General features: G+C 36.1%; 1 protein-coding gene across 4 annotated transcripts in view; it reads left to right on the top strand.

The window, feature by feature from the left end:
* The window catches only part of Setd5 (SET domain containing 5), a 77,804-nt gene that overhangs the window by 6,826 nt on the left and 43,465 nt on the right, over positions 1-27,513 (top strand). For 2 of the 4 annotated variants that reach the window (XM_028788606.1, XM_028788608.1), the window contains exons 2-3: positions 23,470-23,656; positions 24,453-24,677. Coding sequence is in view for 2 of the 4 variants with exons in the window: in XM_028788607.1 (XP_028644440.1) it covers positions 23,586-23,656 (71 nt within the window). In the remaining 2 variants the exon portion in view is untranslated. The remainder of the gene's footprint in view (positions 1-23,469; positions 23,657-24,452; positions 24,678-27,513) is intronic. The other 2 variants (XM_028788607.1, XM_028788605.1) reach the window with 1 other exon arrangement.

Raw genomic sequence — 27,513 nt, 5'->3', positions numbered from 1 at the left:
GCATACCCATGTGCACACATGCCCAAACAAGAAAGTAAATTTCTGTTACTAACACTGCTGGGATAAGTTTCTCATCAGCAAAATAGCATAACATTTATATGAACTCTAGTGATGTATATTATACATTACTATAGAAATTTAGATGGTCTTTTCTTCTTTTTACAGTCTGTTAACTTGGACTATTCCCAGAGGTTTGTGGGGACTAAACGGAAGCTAGTTCTTCTATCCTCACTCTATACCAGATACTGATTGCTAGCATTAGTGTTCCCTTCCAAAATAATAGAAATCTCTAAAATGTGGCTTTTATTGCTTCTGTTGACTGAATCAAACTAACGACCTAAAACAGATCCTGACATAAGTGAGATAGTAGGAGACTACATCTTTGTTTGTTTTTTTGTTTTTTGGTTTTTTGTTTGTCTGTTTTTTCAAGACAGGGTTTCTCTGTGTAGCCCTGGCTGTCCTGGAACTCACTCTGTAGACCAGGCTGGCCTCGAACTCAGAAATCCACCTGCCTCTGCCTCCCAAGTGCTGGGATTAAAGGCGTGCGCCACCACTGCCCGGCAGGAGACTACATCTTGATTTTAGTAATATTTATAACTTGTGGCTTCCCAAGTAGCTAATTTCATTTTCATAAAAGATCAGGGCAGCAGTGGGCCAGCATGGAAGTGAAGCACACGCAGCACCGCATCCTGCTGTGCTCTACCTTACTTCCTGCTATTATTATCACCCTACTATGCCTCTTCCCAGCAAAAAAGAAACTAGGACAAAGGGGGATTGAATGGGATACTGTAGCTTATATATTATGGTAGGTTGTGGATTTGTTTATATGTTCTAAAGCTAATACTTTAAAGTCTAGTGACAAATAACTTTTATGTCCTCCACTCTTGTTGGTACACTGTTTCAGATTCTTAGCTTACAGAAAGGTTTTTAAAGCATGTAATTTCATTGGCTGTTTATAGTTATTACCACTGCCAGATGCCACTGTATTATAAGATGAAATCCATTCTGTTTTGTAGTTTATATTGGAGATTACCAGTGCTTGCAGCTTGGATCTATGGCTAGAATTAAGAATTTTAACATTAAACCTTTATATATACAACAATTAAATAGCTATTTGAATACAAAAATTTCATGCCTGAATTCTTTGAAACCTTCTTTTCCGACACTACTCAAAATGAAAATTTATTTTTTATCATTTTTGTTGTATTGTGGTGCTCAGATTTTCTCCCTCTTCACTCCTGAAATGTGGATACTTGGACCTCCCAAGAATTCATATGGTACATGTGTGCTGCTGTTATAGTAAGAGTGGGAACTTTGTAATTCTTAGAAATTATGATCTGGTTAGGATTGTGCTGGTGTCAGTGCACAGGGATTTCACTATTTTATGTTTACATTTGTTGTTGATTTATATTATAAAGCTTTTTTTCTCCCAATGTGCATAACTTTTTTCAAAAACATTTTTATTCTTGTTCTTATTTTTATCTCATACTAAAAAATTCTATTTCCTATCACCAACAATTTTGTGCCTTCATGGCTTCTGGGAAGGAGTGCTATGCAGTCTGCAGTTAATAATCAACTGAACACTCCTGGTATCCAAGCAAGGTTTTACTTATGAAAAAGGACCTTGAAGGATATATTAGCAATTAGTTTTCCTCTGCATTTATTTGTATCCCCCCACCCCCCCGTGGACTGTTAGAATTAGCTTGTTTTTAAGGGGAAAATAGTTATATGTATTTTTTTTAAAAAAATAAGTGTGATTATTGACATTTGAGATAGAATCAAAAGAGTGCTTTTTTGTGGTTTTTGAATCTTGAACTCAGGACCTTGCATGTATTGGCAAGTGCTATATATATGAGCCCAGAAGGATACTTAAAACAACAACTTAAATTTTACTATGAAGACAAGTATTTAACCTCCTAACGTAGAACAAAGATAGGCTTTTGAGGCAGTGAGATTGACTACAGGGTGAGTAACATTACATTGCTGTATGAACACATAAATTTTATTTTCTCAATTCTGTGGCACAGACTACTACAGCCATGGAAATGGGTGTATTTCTGTGCCCACAGCCTGAAAGATGTTAGCTAGTTTTTTGTTGTTGTTGTTTTTGTTTGTTTGTTTGTTTTTGTTTTTTAAAAAGAACAGATCTGCCAGCACTTGGGAGGCAGAGGCAGACAGGTTTCTGAGTTCGAGGCCAACCTGGTCTACAGAGTTGAGTTTCTGGACAGCCAGGACTACACAGAGAAACCCTGTCTCAAAAAACAAACAAACAAAAAAAACCAACAGATCTGGAAAAAATACAGGAGCAAGTCTAAAATTGAAGTCTCTTTTAAAATAGTTCTGTTCTTTCTAGACAAATTTACTTTTATTTATACCAAATAGAACTTTAATTTATAACCCAGCAAAAGTACAAAACAAGGTCAGGTTGGTTATGTCAAAGAACATTTTAAGATGGAGCTAAAAATACATGAAATTGTTAGGATGTTTGTGTTTGGACTACTTTTATTGAAAGAGTGTTTATGTTTAAAAATCTTTAAAACAAAATTTTCACAGGTTAAACAATCAGTTTATTGACTGCATGATAAATAAGCAGAAGTACCAAAGAATCAAAACAAGTAAACATTAATAACTTCAGGTATATTGCTCAGAAGTTAGTGTTGCTATTTAACAGTTAGAACAAGTAAATAAGAAAGCTAACTCCAAGGTACTTTTACTTTGGGATCTTAGGCTTAATTGACCTAAACCAAATGCTTTTATTTCACTCATATACTTGATGCTTAGGTCATTAGGCTTTACAGTATTGCTAGTCCTAATGGATCAGTTCATGATTTGAGTAGAAATCTAGCCTTTTTTGAGAAACATTGCTCTAGGTTGGTATAGCTTTCCTCTTACAGTTTTTTATGAACTGTTAGTATGAAAAGGAATGGCTGGAAATTTACATAATATGCAAAGCAACAAGAAGTAGGCATACCCTACTTTATAAAATAGCATAGTGGGAGCTAGACAGTTCAGGATTGAGAGCCCTTCCTGTAGTAGGATCTAATGCTGCGACTCTCTAGTACAGTTCCTTATGTGGTGACCTCCCCAATCATAAAATTATTTTCATTGCTACTTCATAACTGAATTTTGCTACTGTTATGAATCATAAATGTCATAAATCATAAATGTGTTTTCTGATAGTCTTTAGACGACCTAAGGGAATCACAACCACATATGTTAAGAACCACTGTATAGAGGATCCAAGTTTGGTTCCTAGCACACTCAAGCTTAAGAGGAGCTGATGATCTCTTGTGGCCTCCAAGGGAACCACATTCATATGAATATAATCTAAAAATAATTTTTTTTTTCGAGACAGGGTTTCTCTGTGTAGCCCTGGCTGTCCTGGAACTCACTCTGTAGACCAGGCTGGCCTTGAACTCAGAAATCCACCTGCCTCTGCCTCCCAAGTGCTGGGATTAAAGGTGTGCGCCACCACTGCCCAGCTAAAAATAAATCTTATACAGAGTTGCAGTGTACTAAGGTGGAATGAGTTAGTTTTGCCTAAATGTGTAATAATAGTAATGCATTTCTGTTTCAGATAATTGTGCAAAGGATTCAACTAATTTTTTAAAATTTTACTTACTTTCTAATTACTGGTATTTTGTCTGCATCTATGTTTGTGCACCGTGATTATGCCTGATAATCTGTAGAGGACAGACAAAGGTCTCAGGTCCTCTGGTATTGAATTTACAGATAGTTGTAAGCCACCATGTGAGTTCTAGGAATTGAACTCTGGTCCTCTTTAGCACCTCAGCTGATCATCTTTTTTGAGAATAATGAGGGGAAAGGCAGGTGTTCTATCACTACACCCTAGACCCAAAATAATTTTTCTTAATCTTTTATGAGGAGGAGGGACCATGCCACATGTTAATTTCCCTAGAACAGACCATCAACTGTGTAGGAAACTTAGTCTCTACCTAGCAGACCAGTTTTCTTTGTGCGTTCTGATTCTGTGATAGAATTTGTCTGTTGGTCTCTTACTCTCTCCTGTAAGCAATTTTTAGAATGTATTTTCCTTTCATTAATAGTATAGCAAGAAGTAGCTAGAGATTAGATTAATTTTAAAACTTTATTATGAAAATTTATAGCAGACTAGGAAAAATGTATTTTCTTTGGATTTTATTTAGTTTAAAATACCCCATTTAGAGTGGGGCATGGTGGTAAAAGCCTAATCACAGCACTTGGGAGGCAGAGGCAGGCAGATCTCTGAGTTCAAGGCACTTGGTCTACAAAGTGAGTTCCAGGCCTACACAGTGAGACCCTGCCCTAAAACAACAACAGCATCAACAATAATAGCCTACTTGGGGATTGAGGGTGTAGCTCAATGGTAGAATGTGTGCCTAGCATACACCAGACCCTAGATTCTCCCAGCACACTCTACTCAAATTCACTTGGTTAAGATAGGGTCCATAATGGAACTAGAGAAATGGCTCAGCAGTTAAGAGCACTTGCTGCTTTTATAGAGGATCCAGGTTGGGGTCTCAGCATCCAGAAGGTAGCTCATAACCCTCTGTTGTTAGGGTTAGGGTTAGGGATTAGGGGTTAGGGTTAGAGTTAGGGTTAGATAACTCCAGTTCCAAGGAATCTGATCCCTTCTTCTGGCTTCCACAGTCACCAGACACACCTGTGGGTTTGACACATGCATACAGGCAGAACACCCCATATAGAGAGAAATAACTTTTTAAGGTAAGGACAATACATTGCACTTGATTGGTTTGAGTCAATAGGTTTTTACCTCCCTTTCTTTTGTGTCTTGTGTATATTTTTAAAAAATGCTGTTTTTATAGAGTTTCTAATTTTTGGATTTTTAAGGCTAGGTTGTCTTTAATATATTTTATTGTGAGATATCCTTATACCTACATTTCATATGAATTAGTGATGAGGTAGATTGCAGCATACTTTATAATGGTAGTACGTACTTTGTTGAGTTTCATAGTATTTGCCTATTATGATATTAAGCAACTGTTGATATTTGTGGCCTAGATCAACCAACCTCAAACTTTAAGGTGTTAAAAACTGAGTTCCCAATGAATTAGTGTTTGAGTGGTTCTCTACAATAAGATTTTGTACTTGAAGTTAAAACCAGAATAATTCTGGAGCAATGGCTTAGTGATCCAGAGTATATGCTGCTCTTCCAGAGAAAGAGTTCAGTTTCAGACACTCAAGCAGGTAGCTCACAAATGCCTTCATCTAGCCTCCTTGGACATGCACACCTGTACACATAAATACATCCTTAAAGATTTTAATTACTAATAAGATTTTTTAAAAAGACTTATTTATTACATATACAGCATTCTGTCAGCGTGTATGCCTGCAGATTGATAGTTATGAGCTACCATGTGGTAGCTGGGAATTGAACTCAGGACCTCTGGAAGAGCAGCCAGCGCTCCTAACCTCTGAGCCATCTTTCCAGCTCACTAATAAGTTTTTTTTTTTGCTTTTTTTTTGTTTTGTTTTTTAAAAAGGAGTATTTTTTTAAAAAGGAGTATTGTTGCCTGTTTGTTTCTTTGAGACAGAGTTTGTCTATGTAGCCCTGAATGTCCTGGAACTCACTCTGTAGACCAGGTTGGCATCTAATTTACAGCGATCTGCCTGCCTCTGCCTCCTGAGTGCTGGGATTAAAGGCTTTCACAACCACCACCCAGCTCGATAGGAGGTTTTAAATAAACAATAACTTTATATTTCTCAAAAGACCGCCATTTCAAAACTGCTTCTTTAATATTCACGATAAGCTGAAAACAGCAGAAGATACCCATATCCTCATGGACATATAGTCAGAAAGGGGGAAACTCAAGGTGTCCCTTGAGGGGGTCTAGCTGTGAAGCACTATTCTGTGCTCATGGTTATGAATATGTTTAATGTGTTAGCTGCCGTTCTGTTAGTGTTTTTGACGTTCGGATCGTACTGCCTTTAGCTGTTGGCTAAGTAAATCTTTTAAATTCATCCTTAGTATCTTCCTTGCTTGTTTCACTGCTCTCTAGTTCTAGTATGACCTAATGTTGTAGAATCGTTTTTAACCTTTTTCACCCCAAACAGTTGCTGGGTTGTGTGGGTGTACGTGTGTGGAGTGGGGGGTGTTTCATTTTCCTTTTGTGACAGGGTCTTGTACACAGGCTTGCCTAGAACTCAGGTCTTCCTTTCTACTTTGGTTGTCTCACACAGTCTTATTTTGTTTTGGCAAAGGATCCTTAGAGACAAGGAATGTTCATTGTTGTTTAATTGATACTGTTTCTAGATCTTTTAAATAAACAACTCTTTAAAAATGATTTCTTTTTCAAACACTTAACCACTGGTATTTCAAATTCAGTATAGTTAATATAAACATCTTCTTTTTTTCTGTGCCCAATTTCCAGTGACACCAACATATTTCTTCACTTTTTTTGCCACTGTATACTCGAAACAGTTTTAGATTAGTAGAACCGTATGATTACTAAAAGTTGAATGTCTTGTTTTATTCTGTTGACTTGATTTCTTTAAAGTATATCCCTTCAAACATAGTCAACTAAATTACAGCATTTCAAAATTTTTTGGAGTGTTCTCTGTGTGATTAGGCCACCAGCTTGATACTTAGTGAAGTTAATTTTTATTTCACTTTCAAATTTTTCAGGGATTACCTTTTGCTTTGCATGTAGATAAAATATTTTTCTAGGTATTATGTAAAATTTAGGAAGCTAAGTATGATAAAAAATAATAGCCTCCTTCTAGCCCTAAGGTCTTCTTCTGTGTCCTCTTTCTGTCACACACTCAGATTCACCTATTCATTATACACATCAGTATTTTTTGCATTTGCGTTTATTTATGGGGAGGCATGCATATCTACATGCCTGAAGTCAGAAGTTAACTTGTGAGTTAGTTTTCTTTGCCATATGTATTCTGAGGATCAAGGTGGTATTTTCTCAGGATACTTCTATTTTAAGTATCTAAGAAGTAAGTTTATTTAAAACTATCTCATTTTAGATTTTTTCAATAACTAATAGTTTTATGCCATAAAAGCAATGGCATAGAGTTTTTTAGAAACCAGAATTTCTTGACTTAGTATAACTTATTTGGGGTAGAAATCTGCCCTTTTTTTTCTTCTTCTTCTTCTAAAACTGTTTGTTGAAGCGCTAGGTTATGTTAGTTCCTGGTGGCTACTACTGCTGCAATAGCTTCTCAGCAGACATTTATTAAAAGTATCTTTTTATTTCACTTCAGTTTCAGATGAATTCAGATGATTTAACATCAGTTAAATGTTTTATTCTTGCTAACTGTGATATCGTAAGAGTTAAGGTTTCACATTTCAGCACTATCAAGTTGTAATAAGTAGACTAACATTATTAAATCACAACAGATGAGTTGATGAAGAAATGATTACAAGAATGTGAAGGTTCGCCGGGAGGTGGTGGCGCGCACGCCTTTAATCCCAGCACTTGGGAGGCAGAGGCAGGCGGATTTCTGAGTTTGAGGCCAGCCTGGTCTACAGAGTGAGTTTCAGGACGGCCAGGGCTACACAGAGAAACCCTGTCTCGAAAAACTAAAGAAAAAAGAAAAAAAGAATGTGATGGTTCTAAAAGGGAAAAGTGAGGGGATGTGAGAAGAATATTCTGGATATACAGTGTATATTTGCGTACGTAAGTTTAAATTAAAAAGAAAGGAAATAGGTACGCTTTGAGTTGTCCCACTTCAGCACTCACAAAAAGAGATGGGAGTTCTGAAATCGGATAGACCTTAATTCAGGTTCTGATTGTGCTTCTTTTAATGTCTGTGCACATGTTAATAAAATAAAATGTTCGGGTACTTGAAGACAAGAAGAAAGTGCAGGATCTCCTAGAGGTGGAATTATAGGCATTTATGAGCAGCCCAACATTTGTGCTGGGAATTGAACTTAGTTCTTTTGCAAGAGCAGTATGCACTCTTTATTAACTGCTAAGCCATCTCTTCAGACCCAGATTCTAGTTTGTTTTTTTCAAGACAGGATTTCTCTGTGTAGCCCTGGCTGTTCTGGAACTCAGAGATCCACTTGCCTCTGCCTCCCAAGAGCTGGGATTAAAGGCATGCACCACCACTGCCCAGCCAGATTCTAACTTTTTAATTCAAGTGTCTTGGCAAGTTTAATTTACCCTAATAGAAATAGTACCTTCCTCATAGAGTTGTAATTATAAATGTTACATGGAAATCGAGTATAGAAAAACTTGCTGGTATAGAATAATTAGTAAATGATAGCTTTTCATCTGAAAGTTGGTATTACTGCTATGAGTATCTGATTAGTTTTTAAACTCCAAATCTGCCTTATTTAGGATTATGTTCATATGTTGTAAATAGCACCTGTTTTTCCTTATTCCATTGATTATATGAAATAACTAATTGTTTTAAAAGGAGTAATTGATACTTAGCTGAAATTTGAAGCTTCTGAGAGATTTGGATGGAATTCCAACCTAGGGTTTTGTCTGTACTTAGCAGTTTTGCCACAGAGCTCCTTTAAGTTAAAAGTCTTTGTAGCCCAGGTTGACCTTGAACTTGTGAATCTGACTGCGTCCAACTAAGTTTCACTGCATGTTTTCATCATCATACTCAGCAGGTCTCTAATTTTATAAGTATGCCAGTGTTTACTTAAGAAATGCAATCCATAGATTAAAAACTCTTGCCGTGCAAGCCCAACTAGAATTCAGTCTCTAGAACTCATTTAAAGTTGAAAGGGAAGCACAAACCAGCTCTCAAAAGATGTCCTCTGGGGTCAGCAGAAAAAAACACTTGTCTTGATCTTCCAGAGAGTTCTGAGTTCAATTCCCAACAACCACATGGTGGTTTACAACCATCAGCAATGGGATCTTATGCTCTCTCTTCTGGTGTATCTGAAGACAGCTATTTTATGTGCTGAAATACCGCTTATGAAATGATAGGTTATCTAGAATTTGCTTTGGAACGAAAATCAGTTGTAGGATATGTTAGGACTGGATAGTAACCAGATGGATTAAAATTATTTCAGTTTTGTGCCTATTTAAAAATCTTCTCATAAAACATTTTAAATTTAAAGCAAAAGTATTTATAGAGTTGGCCATAGTGGGACCTGGTCAAGCAGACTACAGTAGCAGAACCAGTGGGTATACCTATAATCTGAATACTTGTTGGTGCAGATAAGACAGAAAGACTGTTTAGAGTTGGAAGCCAGCCTGGGCTTCAGAATAAGGTCTAATCTCAAAATAAAAACAAAACTCCAAACAGAACCAGATGTTTTGGTTTCTCCCTGTTGTTTACTATATGTACTATGAGCCTAGTTCATCTCCTGACCATCACATATTACCAGTCAACAAAATGGAGTGGCTCAATAAAAGAATATAGTAGTAACCTGTATAGATTAGGGGGTTTTTGTTTGTTTTTCTGATTGTGTTTTGGTTTTGAGACAGGATGTAGTCTTGGCTGTTATTAGTGACATGGAACAAAACTGCGCATTCCTCACCTTCACTTGAAATGGTTGCCTTAGAAGAAGAAAAGGAGTTCCTTGTTTGTTTTCATCTAAGCTCTTATTCTACTCCTTATTGTATTGGAAAGCTGCATACCAAAATTTGTAAGTTGCTAAATTCTTAGAACTATGCACTGAGGTGGATTATAAACAGATTTAATTAGAATGACCACATAGCTAAATAATAGACAGTATATCAAATCTGTTGATTTCAAGATCTTTTCATTATACCATGTCATTCTCCTGATTTCTAGAACATTTGACTGTACTGATAAAATCTGCACTTTCTTTCATTTGTTGTTTAGATACATTTTGATTTTTCCTTCAGGCTACTTTGTCAGAGAGGAAATGAATGGGAAGTTATTGAGTTATCCCTTATGATAGAGATCTTATTTCTTTAATAATGGAAGACAAAAAGCTCCTTCCAAATATCTATACATCATAAGTCACTTTTGAGCCTCCTTTATTCCAGCTAGTTGCAGTTCAGAAAAGGGTATATAGAGCAAAAACTTGAGTTTTTGGATACTTTAGATCATATTTTCATTTTTTTTTTTTTTTTTTTTTTGAGGAAAAGGTGTATGGTCTTTATCAGGTTAGTATGAATATCAGTGACCACTCCTTAAAATAGTTTAAGAACTACAAGTACCCTAGAATTTGTTTCTTTCGTTTTTGTTTGTTTGTTTGTTTTGTTTTGTTTTGTTTGTTTTTTCGAGACAGGGTTTCTCTGTATAGCCCTGGCTGTCCTGGAACTCACTCTGTAGACCAGGCTGGCCTGGAACTCAGAAATCCGCCTGCCTCTGCCTCCCAGGTGCTGGGATTAAAGGCGTGCGCCACCACTGCCTGGCTAGAATTTGTTTCTTAAGAGAGCAACATATACCAGACTGAACTCATAAAAGAGTTCCTAAATTTGAATTTTAAAAGAATAAGGAATGGTCACAGCCCCTTAACATTTGTCTTTGCCTTTTCTGTTTTGTGAGTATATTTAGAATGCAGCAAGTTGATAGCCAAAGTAAGGACCAGTGTATTGTCTCTTTTGAGCAGTTTACTAAAGCAGAAATTTGTAAGTGCATATACTTAAGTATACGTATACTCAAGTAAAATGTATTATGTTTGAAAGCTAGTAGAAAAACAAGTTAGTTAACAAATATCCAGGAATTGGCTAAAGTTTGAATATTGGTACTAAAGCAAATGGAAAGCCAGTGTGTTTGTTTCTTCTGAGAGTTGGAATTTGTAATTTGAAAAGCAATCTTGAAAAATAGAAATCTGAAATTTATAGACGAGTCATACTAATTTTGTCACTATTAGTGGCAAGTGGTAATTAACCAGGGCATACTTTGCTAGTGGTCTGTAAGGACAGGAAATAAAAGATCTTATTCAATATTGCTAGTTTTCCATAGTTTAGTTTTGGAGTGTTTTTCTAAATAGTAGTAATAATTTTTTCATTTTTGTTTGTCTGATACAGTCTCTCACTATGTTTCCCTGGTTGTCCTGGAACTCTAAGTAGACCAAGCCAGCCTCAAACTCACTGGTATCTGATTGCCTCTGCCTTCTTCTGAATTTTGATATCAAAGGTGTATACCACCACACTGGCCAATTTTTGCACTTTCAAAGATTTTGGTTGGTTGGTTCGTTGGTTTTTGTTTTATCCTCAGAAAACTAGAGTCTTCTGTGTTTTAGTTGTTAATGTTGGTTCATAAGAGATCTATTGCAATCTGGAGCATGGATTTTTTGTTGTTGTTGTTGTTGTTGTTGTTACTGGGTGGGTGAATGTGTGCATGTGCTCTGTGCATATGAATCAGGGCTCCTACATGGAGATCAGAAGACAACTTGCTGGGGTTGGTTCTCTTCTACTATGTGGGTCCTGGGAATTAAACTTTGACCATCATACTTTCAGCAAGTGTCTTTACTCACTGCTTCTGGGACATGGAATTTTTTTGAATTTTTAGCCTGTGTTGTGGTAGAGGTCATACACCTGGAAGGTGATGGTGGCAGGGCAACCAAGAGTTGAGGTTCATTTTTATATCAATTGCAAACCAGTGGCAAAATGCTCCTTTAGAAATACTTGCTGAGGGTTGGCGAGATGGCTCAGCAGTTAAGAGCACTGACTGCTTTCTGGGGGTCCTGAATTCAAATCCCAGCAACCACATGGTGGTTCACAACCATCTGTAATGAGATCTGATACCCTCTTATGGGGTGACTGAAGAAAGCTACAGTGTATTACATTAAATAAATTTTTTTTTTTTAAAAAGAAAGATTTGCTGAAGAAATATTCAAAAATAGAAGATATTTTAATGAAAAAGAAAAGAGCTGATGCTTGGAAATTATAAAATACAGGATACAGTAACTACAAAAAAAAATGTTAACATGGTATGTGATAGTGGTTATGTTTCTTTAGGAATTTAGTAAAAGTATTATTCTATCAGTGCCCTGAAGCTAAATTTTCAAGTATCGAGACAAACATTTTATTCTAAATACAGTGAACTGTTCATTGGAACTAGGTCAAAAATAAATATCCATGTAAGTTTTTCATGTCAAGGTCTTTTGCTGCCTATAATCTGAATATTTTTGATGCTGTGATAGGGACTGTCAAAGGTCCTAGATCTCAGACCAAATCACTAGTTAGCTAATTCCATTTATTCTCATGGGCTTCTAGAGAAGTATGTTCTCCATCCCAAAGACTGCATTTGCATCAGTAACTTACAGTATGAATAATACAAGCTAGTTTTTGCTAAGGCAAAGTTTTTCCCAATGTTTTTCTTTTTTTCTTTCCTTCTTCCTTTTCTTTTTTTTTTTGAGGTAGCTATTATACTCCATTACTGTTACTTTTTAAATAACCAAGAATTCTAAGAATTCTAAGGTTAGTTTCATTGTCTACAGTTAACGAGGTTTACTTGGGTAATGGGTATAGTATTGTTTTCATTGGTGGTGTTTATGGCCTGTTTTCTGATAACTAGACTCCAAAGTTATGTTGGCTTTATGTTTAAAATAGGAATAGTCTAAACAGTTGCATGTTTTTATTCTGTGACATTCAGCCATTATTACTGAGTTATTTTTTTCTGTGGAGTAAATGAGTTGAGTCTGTTTGAAGTCTGTCACCACTACAAACTCCCCAAGTACTCAAGGAGACCACTAAGTAAAAACAAGGACAGCTGGACACCTGTGATATGATGTGATGTAACTAGTTTTTATCTTTCCAGAGATAGATTACAGAACACCACATGCATTTTTGTTTCCTTGATTTGAGGGATTGTTTTCCTATATTTTACCTATTTTTTATGATGCAAAACAGTTTGTAAGAATGGCTGTTCTTTTATATGAGAAATTTGTATTCCCGGTAATGTAAGGAAATTTATCAAGAAACTCATACAAGATAATTAAAAGTGATTTAAGAAAATTCATCCATTGAAACATTTTAAATAAGCACTTGTATAACTCACGCCTGAACATTACTCAGCAGTCTAGTAGTTGGTGGCTTACATAAGCTTTTTATTTATCTGAACCTTGCAGAAGAGTGATGATCTTGATTCCCTCTATGAACTTTATTGTTAGGATACATATGCCTTCTCATATCACCAATTAAGTAAGGTACATCTGTACTCAGATGTGAGTGCAGAACTGTTATTTTTACTAACTATAAGATAATCCTGGGGTTAAATAACATTTAGCCATCTCACCATGTTAGTCAACCCCAATGTATGTGGGAATATAAAGCACTTTAATTTTCTGGAGGATGGTTCATTAAGACTATGAAACCTGCTCATACCATCTTAGCAGTTCTCCTTAGAACAGTTTGTCCTAAAGACTTGTGTGTATAGTGTAAATAAAGTTCTCAGTAAGTATGTGAATGGATGTTCAGTGCAGCACTGTAGAGTACCAAAAATGAGCATCTGCCTACAGAAGAATCATTTAAATTATAATGAATCAATAGAAGGGTGCTGCAGTATTATTGAAGAAGTACATATGTATACAAAAATAGGTCTCATTAAATATAGAAACCAGTCAGGCTATTATTCCTTTTCTCTTTTAAAAGGATACATGAGAATTTTCTGGTTTTGTTTTGTTTTTTGTTTTTCGAGACAGGGTTTCTCTGTAGCCCTGGCTGTCCTGGAACTCACTCTGTAGACCAGGCTGGCCTCGAACTCAGAAATCCAGCTGCTTCTGCCTCCCAAGTGCTGGGATTAAAGGCGTGTGCCACCAATGCTGGGCGAGAATTTTCTGTTTTTTATGGTCTTCTAATGTTGGGTTTTTCTGAGATACAATATCACTGTGTATATCTAGTCAGCTTGAAACTTGGTATGTAGACTAACCTTAAATTTAGAAAAAGTCATCTGCCTTTGCCTCTTCATGTTCAGGGATTACTGCCATGTGCCCACCACACCCAGATTATGATTGTATACTTCATAAACATTCTTTGTAACAAGTTAATTATAAGGGTCTTTACTAATAGAGCCAGACAACTGCAGTGAGGAAGCCTCTTGTCCACATCAGAGTATTATGCTTAAGGTTTCTTTGGTGTTACTGTCCTTAGCTACTTGGTCAGGAATCAGAACATACATGGTTAAGCTCATTTCTTCATTTTGAGAAATCTTCCTGTCATATTTACCTTTATTAAGGTAAGAAAAAAATTGTGTTTTCTAAGCAGCATAAACAACTTATGTAAGAAACTCCCCTGGTAAACGATGTAGTGAGTGTATTGGCTTTTAAGCAGTCGGGAGGGTTACTTTCCCTTCAGAGTTTGAGACTCAGCTATAGAAAGAAACATAGTTAAGAGGTTTTTTTGGTTTGGTTTTTCTTTTTCTTGTATGTGGTTGTGAATATGCAGTGCTTGTCATGTGAGTAAACCCAAAGAATTAAGAAACATCTTCAGGGACACAGGGTAAGGTGATGATTCCACACCTTAAATCCAGCATTTGGGTGGAGGAGGCAGGATCTCTTGAGTTTGAGGAGTTGTAGGCAAGCCAGGATAACATAAGTGAGACTGTGTCTCAAAAAAAAAAAAAAAAAAAAAGGAAGGAAGGAAGGAAGGAAAAAGAAGCAGCAGCAGCTACTGCTGCTTCAGAGCTGATAATGGGGCTTAGTTGGTAAAAGTGCTTGCCTACCATGCACAAACCCCTAGATTTGATTCCTACCACCATATGAAACTGGGTGTTTTGGTACATGCCTATATTAGCATGCCGGGGGTAGAGGCAGGTGGATTGGAGTTTGAAATCAGTCTACAGAGTACCTAAGATGGAAGACACACCTTCAGATAGCTTTTATGTTCATAGTAGTTATTGTTTGTTGTCAATGATAAATAAAGGGAAAAGTGGGAAATCTGCATAATACAAAACTCAAGGTAAACCTACATAATATAAATTCCCCCAAAGAGCTGGGAGTCTTATTCTGGACTTGATTAATATAGTTTAGTTAATAAACAAACACTTTTAATTTATATATTGCTATCCAGGGTAATTAGTTTAATAAATAAAAGGTACACATTAAAATCTTAATTTTCTTTTGAACACTACTGCTATATGTGTGACTTTCTTGTGAGTAAATTTTCCCCCTTTCATTGTTAATCATACAACCCAGAGCTTATTGAGTGCTAGGCAAGCACTCTACCACTCAGCTATACCCTCAGTCCCGTGTATGTTAATCTTTTTGTAATTATGTTTTTGTCTGTAAAATAATCAAGGCTTGGTGATGTCTTAGTGGTTAAAGGTACTTGCCGTAGATGCATAGGGCCGAATTTGAATAAATCCATGCAAAGCTGGACACAGTTCAGGTCTGTTATCCTAGCCCATAAGAGAGGCAGAGACAGGAAAATAACCCGAATCACCTGAAGTATGCAGGCCAGCTAGCATGTATACACAGCATTGAACAGAAGACCCTCCCTTAAGCAAGGACTGATAACTTCAGGAATCAGTCGTTCTCTAACTTGCATGCTCATTTAAACATACTAGCATGTGTTCACACAGAGGTTTTTTTAAACCATCTTCTAAGTCCTAAAATTATATTTCTATGAAGTTGAAGAATTTATTTATTTAAGCCAGTACAAATATGAAGTATGCCTCCTAGTATGTGTAAATAACTCTTACCTAGAAAAGGTAAACATATAGCTTGACCTTTATCATAGCCATTATAAGTAGGACTTTCTTTTAATTGGTCTTAAATTGCTTCATAGTAAGCAAAGCTTTACAGACATTGGCTTAAACTAGCTCCAGAATCCCCTGGAGAGAATGTAAATGTAAAGAAATCAAAGGGTAAAGAAGAGTTAGAAGAAAAGGAAATTTTTATCTTGGCTTGAATTGTTAAGACACATATTTCAGTTTATGTCAATCTATTTCTCTTTCTTTTTTCGACAACTCCTGGATTTTTTGCCCGTATTTGCTATCTTCTCAGTTAAGCCCAACTTACTATTGTCTAAATTAGGTGAGCTTTTTACCAGATCTCTGAATATTCATAAATATTCATGTAATATTTATCTTTTCTCTCCCTTTTACTGTTTGGTTTGTTGGGTTTTGAGACAGTCTCACTGTGTGCCCAGGTTGACCTGGAACTCACAGAGATTGCCTTTCAAGGACTGAGATTAAAGGCTTTTACCACCACGCCCAGCCTGCACTTTTTGGGTGTTTGTTTGGGTTTTATTGTGGGGTCATTTACTTCTTTGTCATGTTTTTCCCATTTCCTGTTTCTACATTTTTTGGGTGTGGAAAAGTGAAAGCTATTTTTAGCCACATTAAGGTTATTTGTGATAGCACTTCTTCATAGATTCTTACCTAATTCTACAAGATTCGTAAACTCCTGCTGCAGATTGTTCTCCATGTGTATCTTAGAGTCATCAGGAGCAGGACAGTATTCTTTCTGTTGGACCTATTTGAGACATACAAATTGCCAAGCAAGTTGGGACCTGTCAGGATTCACAGAAAATTTGAAGCAGGAAAAAAGAAAATGAGTATTTTATTTTGATACCTTTAGAAGTCATCTGTGTAATACAATGTTTCTGAAGTCATTGAACTAAATTATAGGCTGTATCACACAATTTCTAGCTCCTTATGTAATCATTTTTCCTAGTATCCTTCTCTCCCAAGGTTAAAAAAAAAAGTAGTATGTTATGGTACTGCTAATTTTTTTCCCTTGGGATATTTGGGTTTTGGCTAGAAATGGATAAACAAATAATTCAGATGGTTACATGAGTTCTGCAGAAAGCTGATTGTATGGATAGAAACCTGCATTTTGAACGGTTCTGTATTGTTTTTTGTTTGTTTTTAAATTAAGTATAAAGTATAGAAGGAGTAAAGCAGAAAATAGAACTTGTTGAGGGTCAAGTTGGCTTTGTTAGTGGATCCAGTATTGTGTAGATCTGTGGATGGTTCATTAATGGGAGAATGAAACTACATCGTTTTAAAGTCCTCAAGAGTTCCCATTCCATTTTTAAAACAGTTTTTATTTTTCCCTCTCCTCTCCCAGTCTCACCCTCTCAATCCCCTCTTTTAAACTTTATAGTCATAAGAACAACTGATTTAAGAGAAAATTCAACTTACATGTTTACTTTAGAAAAGGAGATTGAAAGATCAAATCATAAAATTACTATTTTCTTCTCCCATCCTGCAGTTTTTCTGAAGGTAATTTTTTTTTTTGAGATAGGGCTCACATATCCCAGATTTGCCCAAAATTTGCTATATAACCCAGAATAACCTGAAACTTCTGATAATTCTACCTGTAGCCCCATAACACCATGCCAAGTTTGTGTAAGGCTAGGGATAGAACCCAGGGCTTTGTGATAGCAGGCAGATACCCTACCAAATTACACCCTCAGTCTCTTTTTGTACCAATTTTCTCTCTTAACTTAGTTTAAATTACTCATTAGCCTACTAAAGAATTTTCAGAGCTGTACTATATGTGTTAATTTTCATTATGTAATTATGTAAATGCAGGGTTGAACATAATGCTTTCAGTAATATATATGTGTAGGAAACCTGAGTTTTGAGTTATATCCCAGTTTAAGGGTGGTTTTAAAAAGAAATTTGGTTTGAAACTTCCTGTAGTTGAAGTTCACTAACCTAAGGTCTTTAACAAAGTAAGAAACAATATTATATATGAAAAACCCAGTACCTAAACTGAAAAAGAAATTGGACCTATGATGACAATGCTAGGGAAGATTTTTAAATTGAGTGTACATTTAAGTTGGAGTCTAAGTAAATTGATTATAATCATTGACTCCAGTACGATCTGAAGTTATGCTGCCCCTTAAAAAGGAAGCATTGTGTATAACATTGTAAAGATATGTTGTTAACTTTTATCTTGACCTAAGCAAGAATAGATTTTCTTTTTTCTCTACTAGATGACATTGTTTTATATACTGAGTTCCATGTAATTTCAGAAATACACCTCTCTGGCCCTAGATTAGTCTAAATATTTATCTTTATTTTTATGACCCATAATTGGGTATCAGATTTCATTGCAGTTTTTATACAAGACTATTGTGTCCCGGGTTTTTCTTAGGAAACTGAGGAAAATTAGTATAAATTTTTACTGAAAAGGTCTTACCGTTAATATGTTTAGAGAATTCTGTTCATCAAAGTAAAAATATTTTTGATGTTTCATTTGAAATATAATTATGAGTGGTGGATACTGTAAACACGGTTAAAGGAAAGCAGGGGAAGACAAAGGGCATTCTCAGAAAAGGGCTTGGGATGTGTGGGGCAAGGATTTTCCCTTTATTTTATCAGATACTGAAATGGAAGAAATTTGACATTCTGGTGGCTTTTGGGGAGCTGCTCAGAGGTTGCTTCTTGGCTGAGTTGCTGTCTGCAAAGGCTGCTAACAATCGCTTGTCTGGCAGCAGATCTTGTTCATCAGGATTGCATCATCTCTGGGAGAGTGGCCAAGGTCCACAGCCTCAGTACAAAGACTGTCTGAAGCATACGAGGCCTGTTCTCTTTCTAAAGCGGCACTCTTCTTCCTGCCAGTCCTCTTCACAGGATTGCTAAAGCAGACTTGTGCGTTTCTTTCATTGGATTGGCTGTTTATTGGGCTCTTGTCTCCCAGCTGCTTCCGCCTCACCTGTCTGATACATTTCTTCTGAAATCTCTTAAAAGTCTAGAAACTATATATAAATGGTAACTCTCAAAAGAGTACTCAGTATTGGAAGACAAGCTGGGTTTGTTAGTGGATCCAGTATTCTGTAGATCTGGTGGGTTGTTAATTGATGGCAGAGTGGAACTATATTTTTTACTTTGCCTCTGTCCTTTCTCTTGCTGCTGCTGAAGACTTGGCTATTTCATTTCTTCCTTTTACTTTCACCTTCTAACTTTTTTTAAAATTGTGAGTATACTTTTGAAAATATTTTTCTAAAGACTACTTTGTTTTCCAGATTTTTAAAAATTGGAAACATGCACACAGACATAAATACACACAAAACATTAATGTAAAGAGCATGCCCTCTAATGGTTGGTGACTCATGGACAGCTCTCTTTCCATGTATATAACCTATTAATATTTTGGATAGTGAGAGCTTATTTTGTGCAGTACTATATTTGACTTTGTGAAGAAAACATGAATTTAAGAAATACTTGATCATCTACCTCTTCCTTTTTTTTCCCTCCTCTTTCCCCAAATCTAATAGGTTACCTATTTTTTTCCTTTGCTTTTGAGGATATAGAAAGTTGATGGAATTGACCACAGATAGAACTGAATCCCCTGTCCCCACTTCTTATCAGGAATGGAATGAAGGAAAAGAAAGGAGTCATAATTTAGTATGTTTTGCTAGGCCCATATCCAAAGGGAATCTAGTAGTTGATGAGAAGAGATCTGTGCCGCATGTGGTGGTGTATAGTAGCACTTGGGAGAGTGAGCCAAGGAGGGTACAAGTGTAACTCTGAGTTGTGCTATAGTGACTACTTTAAAAACAGACAAAACTAAAAGTTACTGAGTTTGCAAATGGTTGGTGAAGAACCCCCAAGGAAAGACAGAAAAACCTGAGAATCTCCAGGGAAACACTTTTGATTGAAGGGAAGAGAAGGGCAGTAACTTATCACCTTGGAAACCAAGGCCATTTCCTTCCCTCCCTTAGTTATTTTGTGTGCAATGGGGCATGCAGGTTAAAGGGTTAAACTTAGTTATAAGTGGAAAGTAGGATGATTAACAAGGCAATACAGAAAAAAATTAATCTGTAGCATTCCACTTTTTGAGCACATAAATGTTTCTTCATATACTAAACGGTGTCCTCAGCCCTTTCTAGGGTTTCAGAGCTACTGGCAGATAATTGGGGACATCAAAGATGACTGCCCCAAATCCTTTTCATTTGTTATATTTTGAATTTTAGTAAATGCTGAACTTGGTTACCATGATAAGTTCACTCAGTAAACATTTCTTGAATCTTCTTGATATGTCAGACATGGTATTTGGCCATTGGAACTACAGCAGTGGGTTAAAAAAAAGAGAGAGAGAAGAAAAAAGAAAAAAAAACAAGGTTGTTTTTTTTTTTTTTTTAAATTCCTGCCATAGTTTGTGTTCTGGTGATAAGAATTTAAGTAATGGAATAAATGATACTTTGAAATTATTTTTGTCTAGACACAGTTCTTACACATCTCCAGATTAGGATATTAAATTAATAGTTACTCTAGCTATAAGCTTGATAAACCAGCGTAAATGTTTTCTTACATGAGATATTATAATAAAAGATTATATATAAATAATCTAGTAAAAGTTCTTATTTAAATAGCTGCATTTCACATTGTTTTTTTCAGTGAAGGAACTATATAAAGAGAATTTTGTGTTATTAGAATTTGAGGTAGAAAACATCATAGGGGGCTGGAGAGATAACCCAGCAGTTAAGAGCCCTAACTCTTGTTCCAGAAGTCCTAAGTTTAATTCCCAGCACCCACAACCATCTATAATTATAGCTTCATGGGAGCTGATATCCTCTTCTGGTGTGTAAATGTACATTCAGTCAAAACAGCCATAGATAGACATTTAAAAAAGAAACCCTGTTATTATGATTTAGGACAAAATGGTCAAACTGGCCTATTAAAATTGCCGTATCAGAACAGTAGCAGTAGTACAGTTATATAAAATTTGGCAAGAGGAAAAAGAATTTACAAAGAGAAATTAATAGACTAATTTTTTAATGTTTCTTAAAGCTGTGTATCAACTGTTCAGATAGCTAGTGTAATATCTCACCACTGCTTCTGAGACAAGGTCTCACTGTGTAGTCCAGGCTGGCCCCTCTTGAACCTTCTTCCTTAGTTTAGTGAATGCTGGGAATACTGGGTGTATGCCTAGCCATTGTGTTAGGATTTCATAAGGCAGTGTAGAAATAATTTATTCATTCTTGAGAGGAGATACTACCTGAAGTAACTTTTCCATCTTTGCATTTTCCATTTTTTTTTTCAAGTTACTATCAGAGGGAAAAAAATTAACTATCAGGCCTAGATATGTGTGTCTGTAGATAATAGGTAGTTAGACGGATAATAATTATTTTTTGAATATATGCTAGTGGTGGCTATAGCAAAGAATTATTAATAATGTTGAATAATTTTTAACGCCTTTTCTGACATAGAACACATGATTTGAATTCTTCTGACTAGTCAAGTTGTGATCATCAGACAGATTCTGGTGATTATCTGGTCAAACAACTAGACTTTTCTTAATACAAATTATTTAACTAAAACTAGAGGAAGTGCCCTTCCGATATGCTCCTTGGGTTTATTTGTAGGTGTTCTCTTTGTTTCACCACTTGCAAATTTTGTGTCATTTCCCCAGTTGCTTTGATGTACTTTGAGAGTTCTTGCTTAGCTATTTGAGGGGGGAGGTGGATATTTATTTGCAAGTTGCTTCAAGGACAACAAATGGAGCAGTCACACTGATCATGAATTATGTCAAGTCATTTGCCTTTTAGTTTTAGTCTTAACAGTGCCACCCTGAGTTGGATGAAAACAGGTGTTTTGCTATACCCAGGTCCTATAGAAAGCTGCTTTAGTTTGGTAGCTTTCTCAAGTAATGGTGCAAAAGTAATACCTTTATGTGGTCATCAGAATTAGTTTTCTTTTGCCACATTAATGTGTCATTTATCAAAATGAAATTCACATGTCTCAAATCAGTAACTATTTAAAATTTTTATTAATTCCTAAATTGATTTAGTTGGTATCATATGCTTTTCATTTTATTTAGCTGTTTTTTTAATAGTATTGATATTATTTGACTTCTTTCTTTCTGGTTTTTAGAGACAGGGTTTCTCTGGGTAGGTCTGGCTGTTCTGGGAACTCACCATGTACACTGGCTGGCCTTGAACTCAAGAAACCCCCTGCCTCTGCTTCTGTGTGCTGAAATCAAAGGCTTACGCCACTGCCACCACCACCACCACTTGGCTGATAATTATTTGACTTTCTACTGTCTTCATGAGAGTCGTCTTACTCTAGGTCTTTGACATTATATTGACTTGAACACACATAAAATGCTTCTTGTTTCATCCTTTAGTGGCTCTTTTTAGATGAATATGAAACCACTAATGTGAATCATGAAGATTCTGCTTTTTACCTCCAAATACCTTAATCTGCTTTCCTCCATATTTACTACTTACTGATATTTTTCTTCCTAAATAATACTAGTTTATGGTTACCAAATCAAAGTATGTTCATTGCTCTTTTATGCAAAATAATCTTTGTCATACAATGTTGTTTAGGATTCTTGTTATCTTTCAAAAAGAAAAGCACATGTGTACATTCTTTTTTAAAGTGGTTATTAAGTCGCAACAAAGTTGAACAGGAGGTAAAAATTTCTGTATGCCCTCTATACCCACACATGCTTAGCTCCCTCTCTCCACCCTCTCATTTATGTTGTTATTCATATCTGTCAGTATATATTGCTGCACAATTGTGGGGTTTAGATAATTACATGATCTCTAATACTATTTAAAAGAAGTCAGAGAGGGGCTGGAGAAATGGCTCAGCAATTAATTAAAAACAGTGGCTGTTCTTCTACAGGACCTTGGATTCAATACTTAGCACCCACATAACAGCTTACAACTGTGAAACTCCATTCTGAGGGGATTCATTGCCCTCTTCTGGTCCCTGTGGGCACTGCATACACTTAATATACAGCATGCAGGTGAAACGCATAGATTTTTAACAAAACACCTTGGGCCGTAAGAAATGGCTATCTGATCAAACAACTAATTGATATCTTCTACCAGGTTTACTTTAGACAGGATAACTGATTAAACTATGCTCATTGATTGCCTAGAAGAAGTTTAAATGAAACTTTTAAGGAGTAATAGTTCTAGGGTACTTCTGGTAACCATTCTGAATCTTAAAATTTGTTTGGTATATCTTAGACTACTGGAAAAGTGTTCTTCTGGGCAGTTAAAGAGTGAGGAACATGTGCTTTTTAGTAAGCCAGTTAGACAATTGTTTTCACTTTGGCAGAAAAGAAAATAATGAAAATAGAAATTTAAAAATAAGCGTCACTTTTTATTAACCTCCTTTGTAGAACATTAGTAAATTAGAATACATAGTAAGCCAAGATAGAATTTTTTAAAAACCTTATTCCTATTCAGGGAGCTAGAGAGATGGCTCACTGTATAAATAGCATTTGTACAACTATGAGGACCTGAGTTCAAATCTCCAGTATCCATGTAAAGGACAGGAGGTTGTGGCTTCACATGCCTCTACCCAGTATTGATAAGCATAGATCCTATAAGTGGATCCTACAAACTTACTGGCCAGCCTGCTAACCCATCCAAAACGGTGGTTTTGCAGTTCAATGAGAGATCTTGTCTGAAAGGAATACGATTTGAGAGCCATAGAGGAAGACAGACGGAATCCTCTTGTGATGGTTTCCATGTTCATTCATGAGTACTCTCAAGCATACACACTAACAAACAAGCATACACTGTGCAGAGACACCACAAACACAAAAAGTACTATTCTAACAGTACAAAATACCCTACAGCATATAAGATAAATTTAAAAAATTCTCTGGTCAGTCATTATTTTCGTTTTCTGTGGCAGGATTCCTCATGTCCGTAACATGTTGGCTGAGGCTCTGCAGTTCACCCCCACTCTTTGAGTGGTCAGTCTCCATTAATTGGACCCCGTGATTCCCACCCTCTGCTGTCTTGGACGTCATGAGCATTGCAATCCCTCTGGGAGTCACCACACCAGATACATCCTACTCAGATATGGCTGCTGGATCAGAGTAAGTGCTATTTCCTAGATAATAGGATTGCTACAAGTTTGTGTGAGGATGGATTTCTTCTGGGCAGTTCATAAGCTATATGTAATATTTTCTTAAAACCTATCCCACTAAAGAAAACATTAGGCTTGCCCTCCCCCCACCCCCAGTTGGAGGGACAAAGAAATTAGAAGTGGGAGGAAAGGAGCTTTTAAGGAGGGATTTCTGGGTAAATAGAATCAAAGTTGCAAAGCAGTGGTTATATTTTCCTTTGTTTTATGGGTGGGGAAGATTGAAATGAAGTAGGTGTTACCACCTCCTTCTAAAGAGTTAATGATTATTCTGTTGAAGAGAGTTAGGTTTTCTTTCCAACTGATATTCTTTGAAGGCCTCTTCCTATGTACTTGTCATTATTTTAGAGTAAAGGGGCTGAAACTTTTAATGGGCAGACTGCTTAACCAGCTCACTCTGGGGTAGAAGGCATGGAGAGCTGTATCATCTGTTTTTACAATATTCATTGCCTAGAAAGAGGACCTTCAAAGTCAGTGGTACCAAACTTGTTTTTCAGCTAAGAGCAGCATTAGGAATTCAGAATTTGTCGAAAGGCCCAATCCCTAAAATAGACTCAGTTCTTTGAAGAATTTAAATGCCAAATGACAATGAAGGTAGGCCTTCATTATACAATTTTATATATTATTCAGTTTAAAATTTTTTAGCCTTTTGTATCCCTTCTCTTTAAGTTGTCCAAGATTGCCCCCGCTCACAGATTCCCCCCTCTTGTCCTTTTACCTCCCTTGTACCCAATCTTCCTTGCTTACAGAAAGGAAGTGGAAGCCCCCTACCTTTCAAGACGAAGTGGCACTACACCAGGATGTGAAAGTCCAGCGAAAGAGACCCAAGGGGCCTAGGGGGCAGCACACCCCCAGAAGCCAAGTCTATTCCAGGCAGTACCAGGGATTAGGGTCTGGGCTGGAAAAATCCTGGTGTTTTGAATATGTTCAGGTCCAGTTCAGACTCTTGATCCCACAGCCACTTCTTGAGTGAGGTGGGTGTTGCTCTAATTCCCGTTTCTCTTGCCATTTTCAGTCCCTGGGAATTCTTTCCCCTTCAGCAAAGCAAAGCGACTGTTCCAGAATTCTGGGTTGAATGGCGTCCCTTGTTAATAGTGTTTTCCTTAAAACTGAGGATATTATTAAAGAGCATGTATATTTCTTCATAAAGCTACCTACGGTTGACTTTTATTGTGTTCCTTAAAGAGGAAGACATGAAACTACCCTAGGAAGTAATATACGATATTCTGGGGTAGTTTGGAATTGAAAGTCATTTTTAAGCTTATTCCCATAAAATAATGGGAGGAGGGAGGGCATAGGAAAGACTAGTTGTCTTTCTTTATTGTAGTGGTTTTTTGTTGTTGTTTTGTTGCTGTCATTTGGGGGTTTTTGTTTTGTTTTGTTTTCGTGGTTTGGTTTTATTTATGGTTTTTGCATGCCAACAAGATTTAGTTAAATACTATTAGCTAAAACTTCCAATTGTATAATTTTTCTCTAAAATAAAGTACTTTAAACTCTGTGTTATTGGATAGCCAGATCAATTGTATAGTGGTTATAGGCCTTTATAAAGTCAGATAATAACCTACTGCAGTGTTAACAAATGATGTGTACGTAGACAGTATTAATATATATGAGAAGTAAAGAGGTTAAACAAGTTACGTTTGGAATTGGCAGGTAAGGAAAAGATCTAAAGCAGTTATTTTTAAACAGGTAATTTCTTCAAAGTATAACAGTAACTGTGTACATGGTCTGGGGAATCAAGAAGTAATGCAAAAATGAAAGTAGTCTGGCCTGTACTATGACTGTAGTGCTGTGTCCTAGAACTTTCTAAGGATTCTCATTCAGTGTCTCCAGACAAAATTCTGATAACTATGGTCAACAACCAATTTCACATTTTTTGTTGATTAGTTTTACAAAGGGTATTTTGATGATGTCAATCATTTAGCTTATATGCTAATCTGTTACTAATTATTAATGATATTTGTTCTTACTTCATCATGCCTAACCATTGTTCTAAGCACTCTCAAGATTAAATGTGGTATTAAGGGCAACATCTAACCAAGGAAGAAACCTATACCTTGCCTTTTGAAATTTTTAACTCTTGATTGTAGTAGTTTACATTTTACGACTATATATATACACAAAGTTACTTGTAGGAAAACTTGTAGATATTAACAACAACCACAAAAAGATCTTTGCATCTCTTGCGTGACCAAATATCAGTTACTTTCTAAGAGATGGCCTTGTAAGAGACTGCACATTGCTCATTGAACATAATTGATGACATGCATCTGTTATGAGCCCAGTTTGTCTGTGTATGCCCAATTCTTAAAAAAACGTTTCAGTCACAGGAGAAAAAAGGATATAATCATTTGCATAAAATGGTTGTCTAATAAAGACATGCAATCCTAATCCTTCTTTTTTTGTGTGTTCTTTTTTTGTGGTCCTGAGGCTTGAACCCAGGTCCTCAAACAGACTAGATAAGCACTCTGTGACTTAGCTACCTCCCCATATCCTGTACTGTAAAATTTTGATCTATATTTTAAAATATACCTAAAAATGTATAATTTCTAACCAATCTAGACATTGTAAAGTTTCCTCATTAAAGTTATGTTTAAATTTTAGATTAGGTATGCATAACAATCTTTTAATGGTTGTGCTTAAGCTTGACTACATACTATGGAGCAGTAGGATGGCCTGTTAACCTCCACAATATACGTTTTATTTTTATTCCCTAGACTTGCACATGAAGTGCATATGTTCATATTTACCCAGTTTGGAGATGGGTAAGATATAACCAACATAGCTCCATCTCCATGGCCATCTTTTATTTCATGCAACTTTTTTTTTCTGTCCCACAAAAAACTTCATTTCTAATAAACAACTTTCTTATTTCACCCCATGTGTTTAATGGTATAAAATCCCCTACATAAAAATATGTACAGCCCTTTGAATTACTTACCTAATAACCTACATAGTCAATAACAATGTATAAATCCATTTCTTTCTTTTAACTGTCCATCATGGAAACTAAATTCTATCTTCATTTTATTAATGCTTGTCTGCCTTTGGTTTCATTTAGGAAACCCTACCTGTTTCCTAATACTCAGCCAATTGCCTCAGTGACCCATGTTCAGATCATCCTTTTCTCAAGAATACTGACCTGCATTCTTGATATATTCCCCTTCCAGCCACTCCCACTGCCAATTCCCATTTTGAAGACCTTCTCAATTACTAAAGTGCATGCACCTCACTAACAGAGAATACTTTCCTCTGTCTAAGTTCCTCACCTAGAAATGACCTTTGCTGTTATTAGTAAGACCCCTTCTCACAGTTGTGGACCATAAAACTAGGTGAGTTCAATACATATCTCAGAGTCGTCTTTGATCCCTCACTTCTCAGTTCATGTGCTGCATTGAATTGCACGGTTTACTCCTGCTTAGTATTGTGTGTTTTGTAGATCTTGAAGCAGGAGGGTAGTTATTTGGAACAAACTGAATTATTTGATTCACTAAAACCGTTTGATCTCTGGAGATGTGTTAACACTGATCGTTGATATTGCTAATGGGTGAATCTTTGTTCTGATTAATATACATTACAGATAATCCATTCTCAACTTCTGCCAACTCATAGAATTACATTCTTTAATTATTCTTCTAAAGTCCATAAAACTGAACCAGGTAACAAAAGTTGAAATAAAGAAACAAGGAAAAAAACATATATTATCCTTGGCTATGGATACCTCTTTTTTTTTTAATCAAGTTAAAATTAAGTAAAATTTATGACCTTGAGTGTAAAAAAGAAAAAAGTTCCTGGGCTTAAAGGCCTCAA

The sequence above is a fragment of the Grammomys surdaster genome, unplaced genomic scaffold, assembly GCF_004785775.1.
Source record: "Grammomys surdaster isolate TR1022 unplaced genomic scaffold, NIH_TR_1.0 125756, whole genome shotgun sequence".
NCBI lineage: Eukaryota > Metazoa > Chordata > Mammalia > Rodentia > Muridae > Grammomys > Grammomys surdaster.
This window is presented reverse-complemented; position numbering and strand designations above follow the sequence as displayed.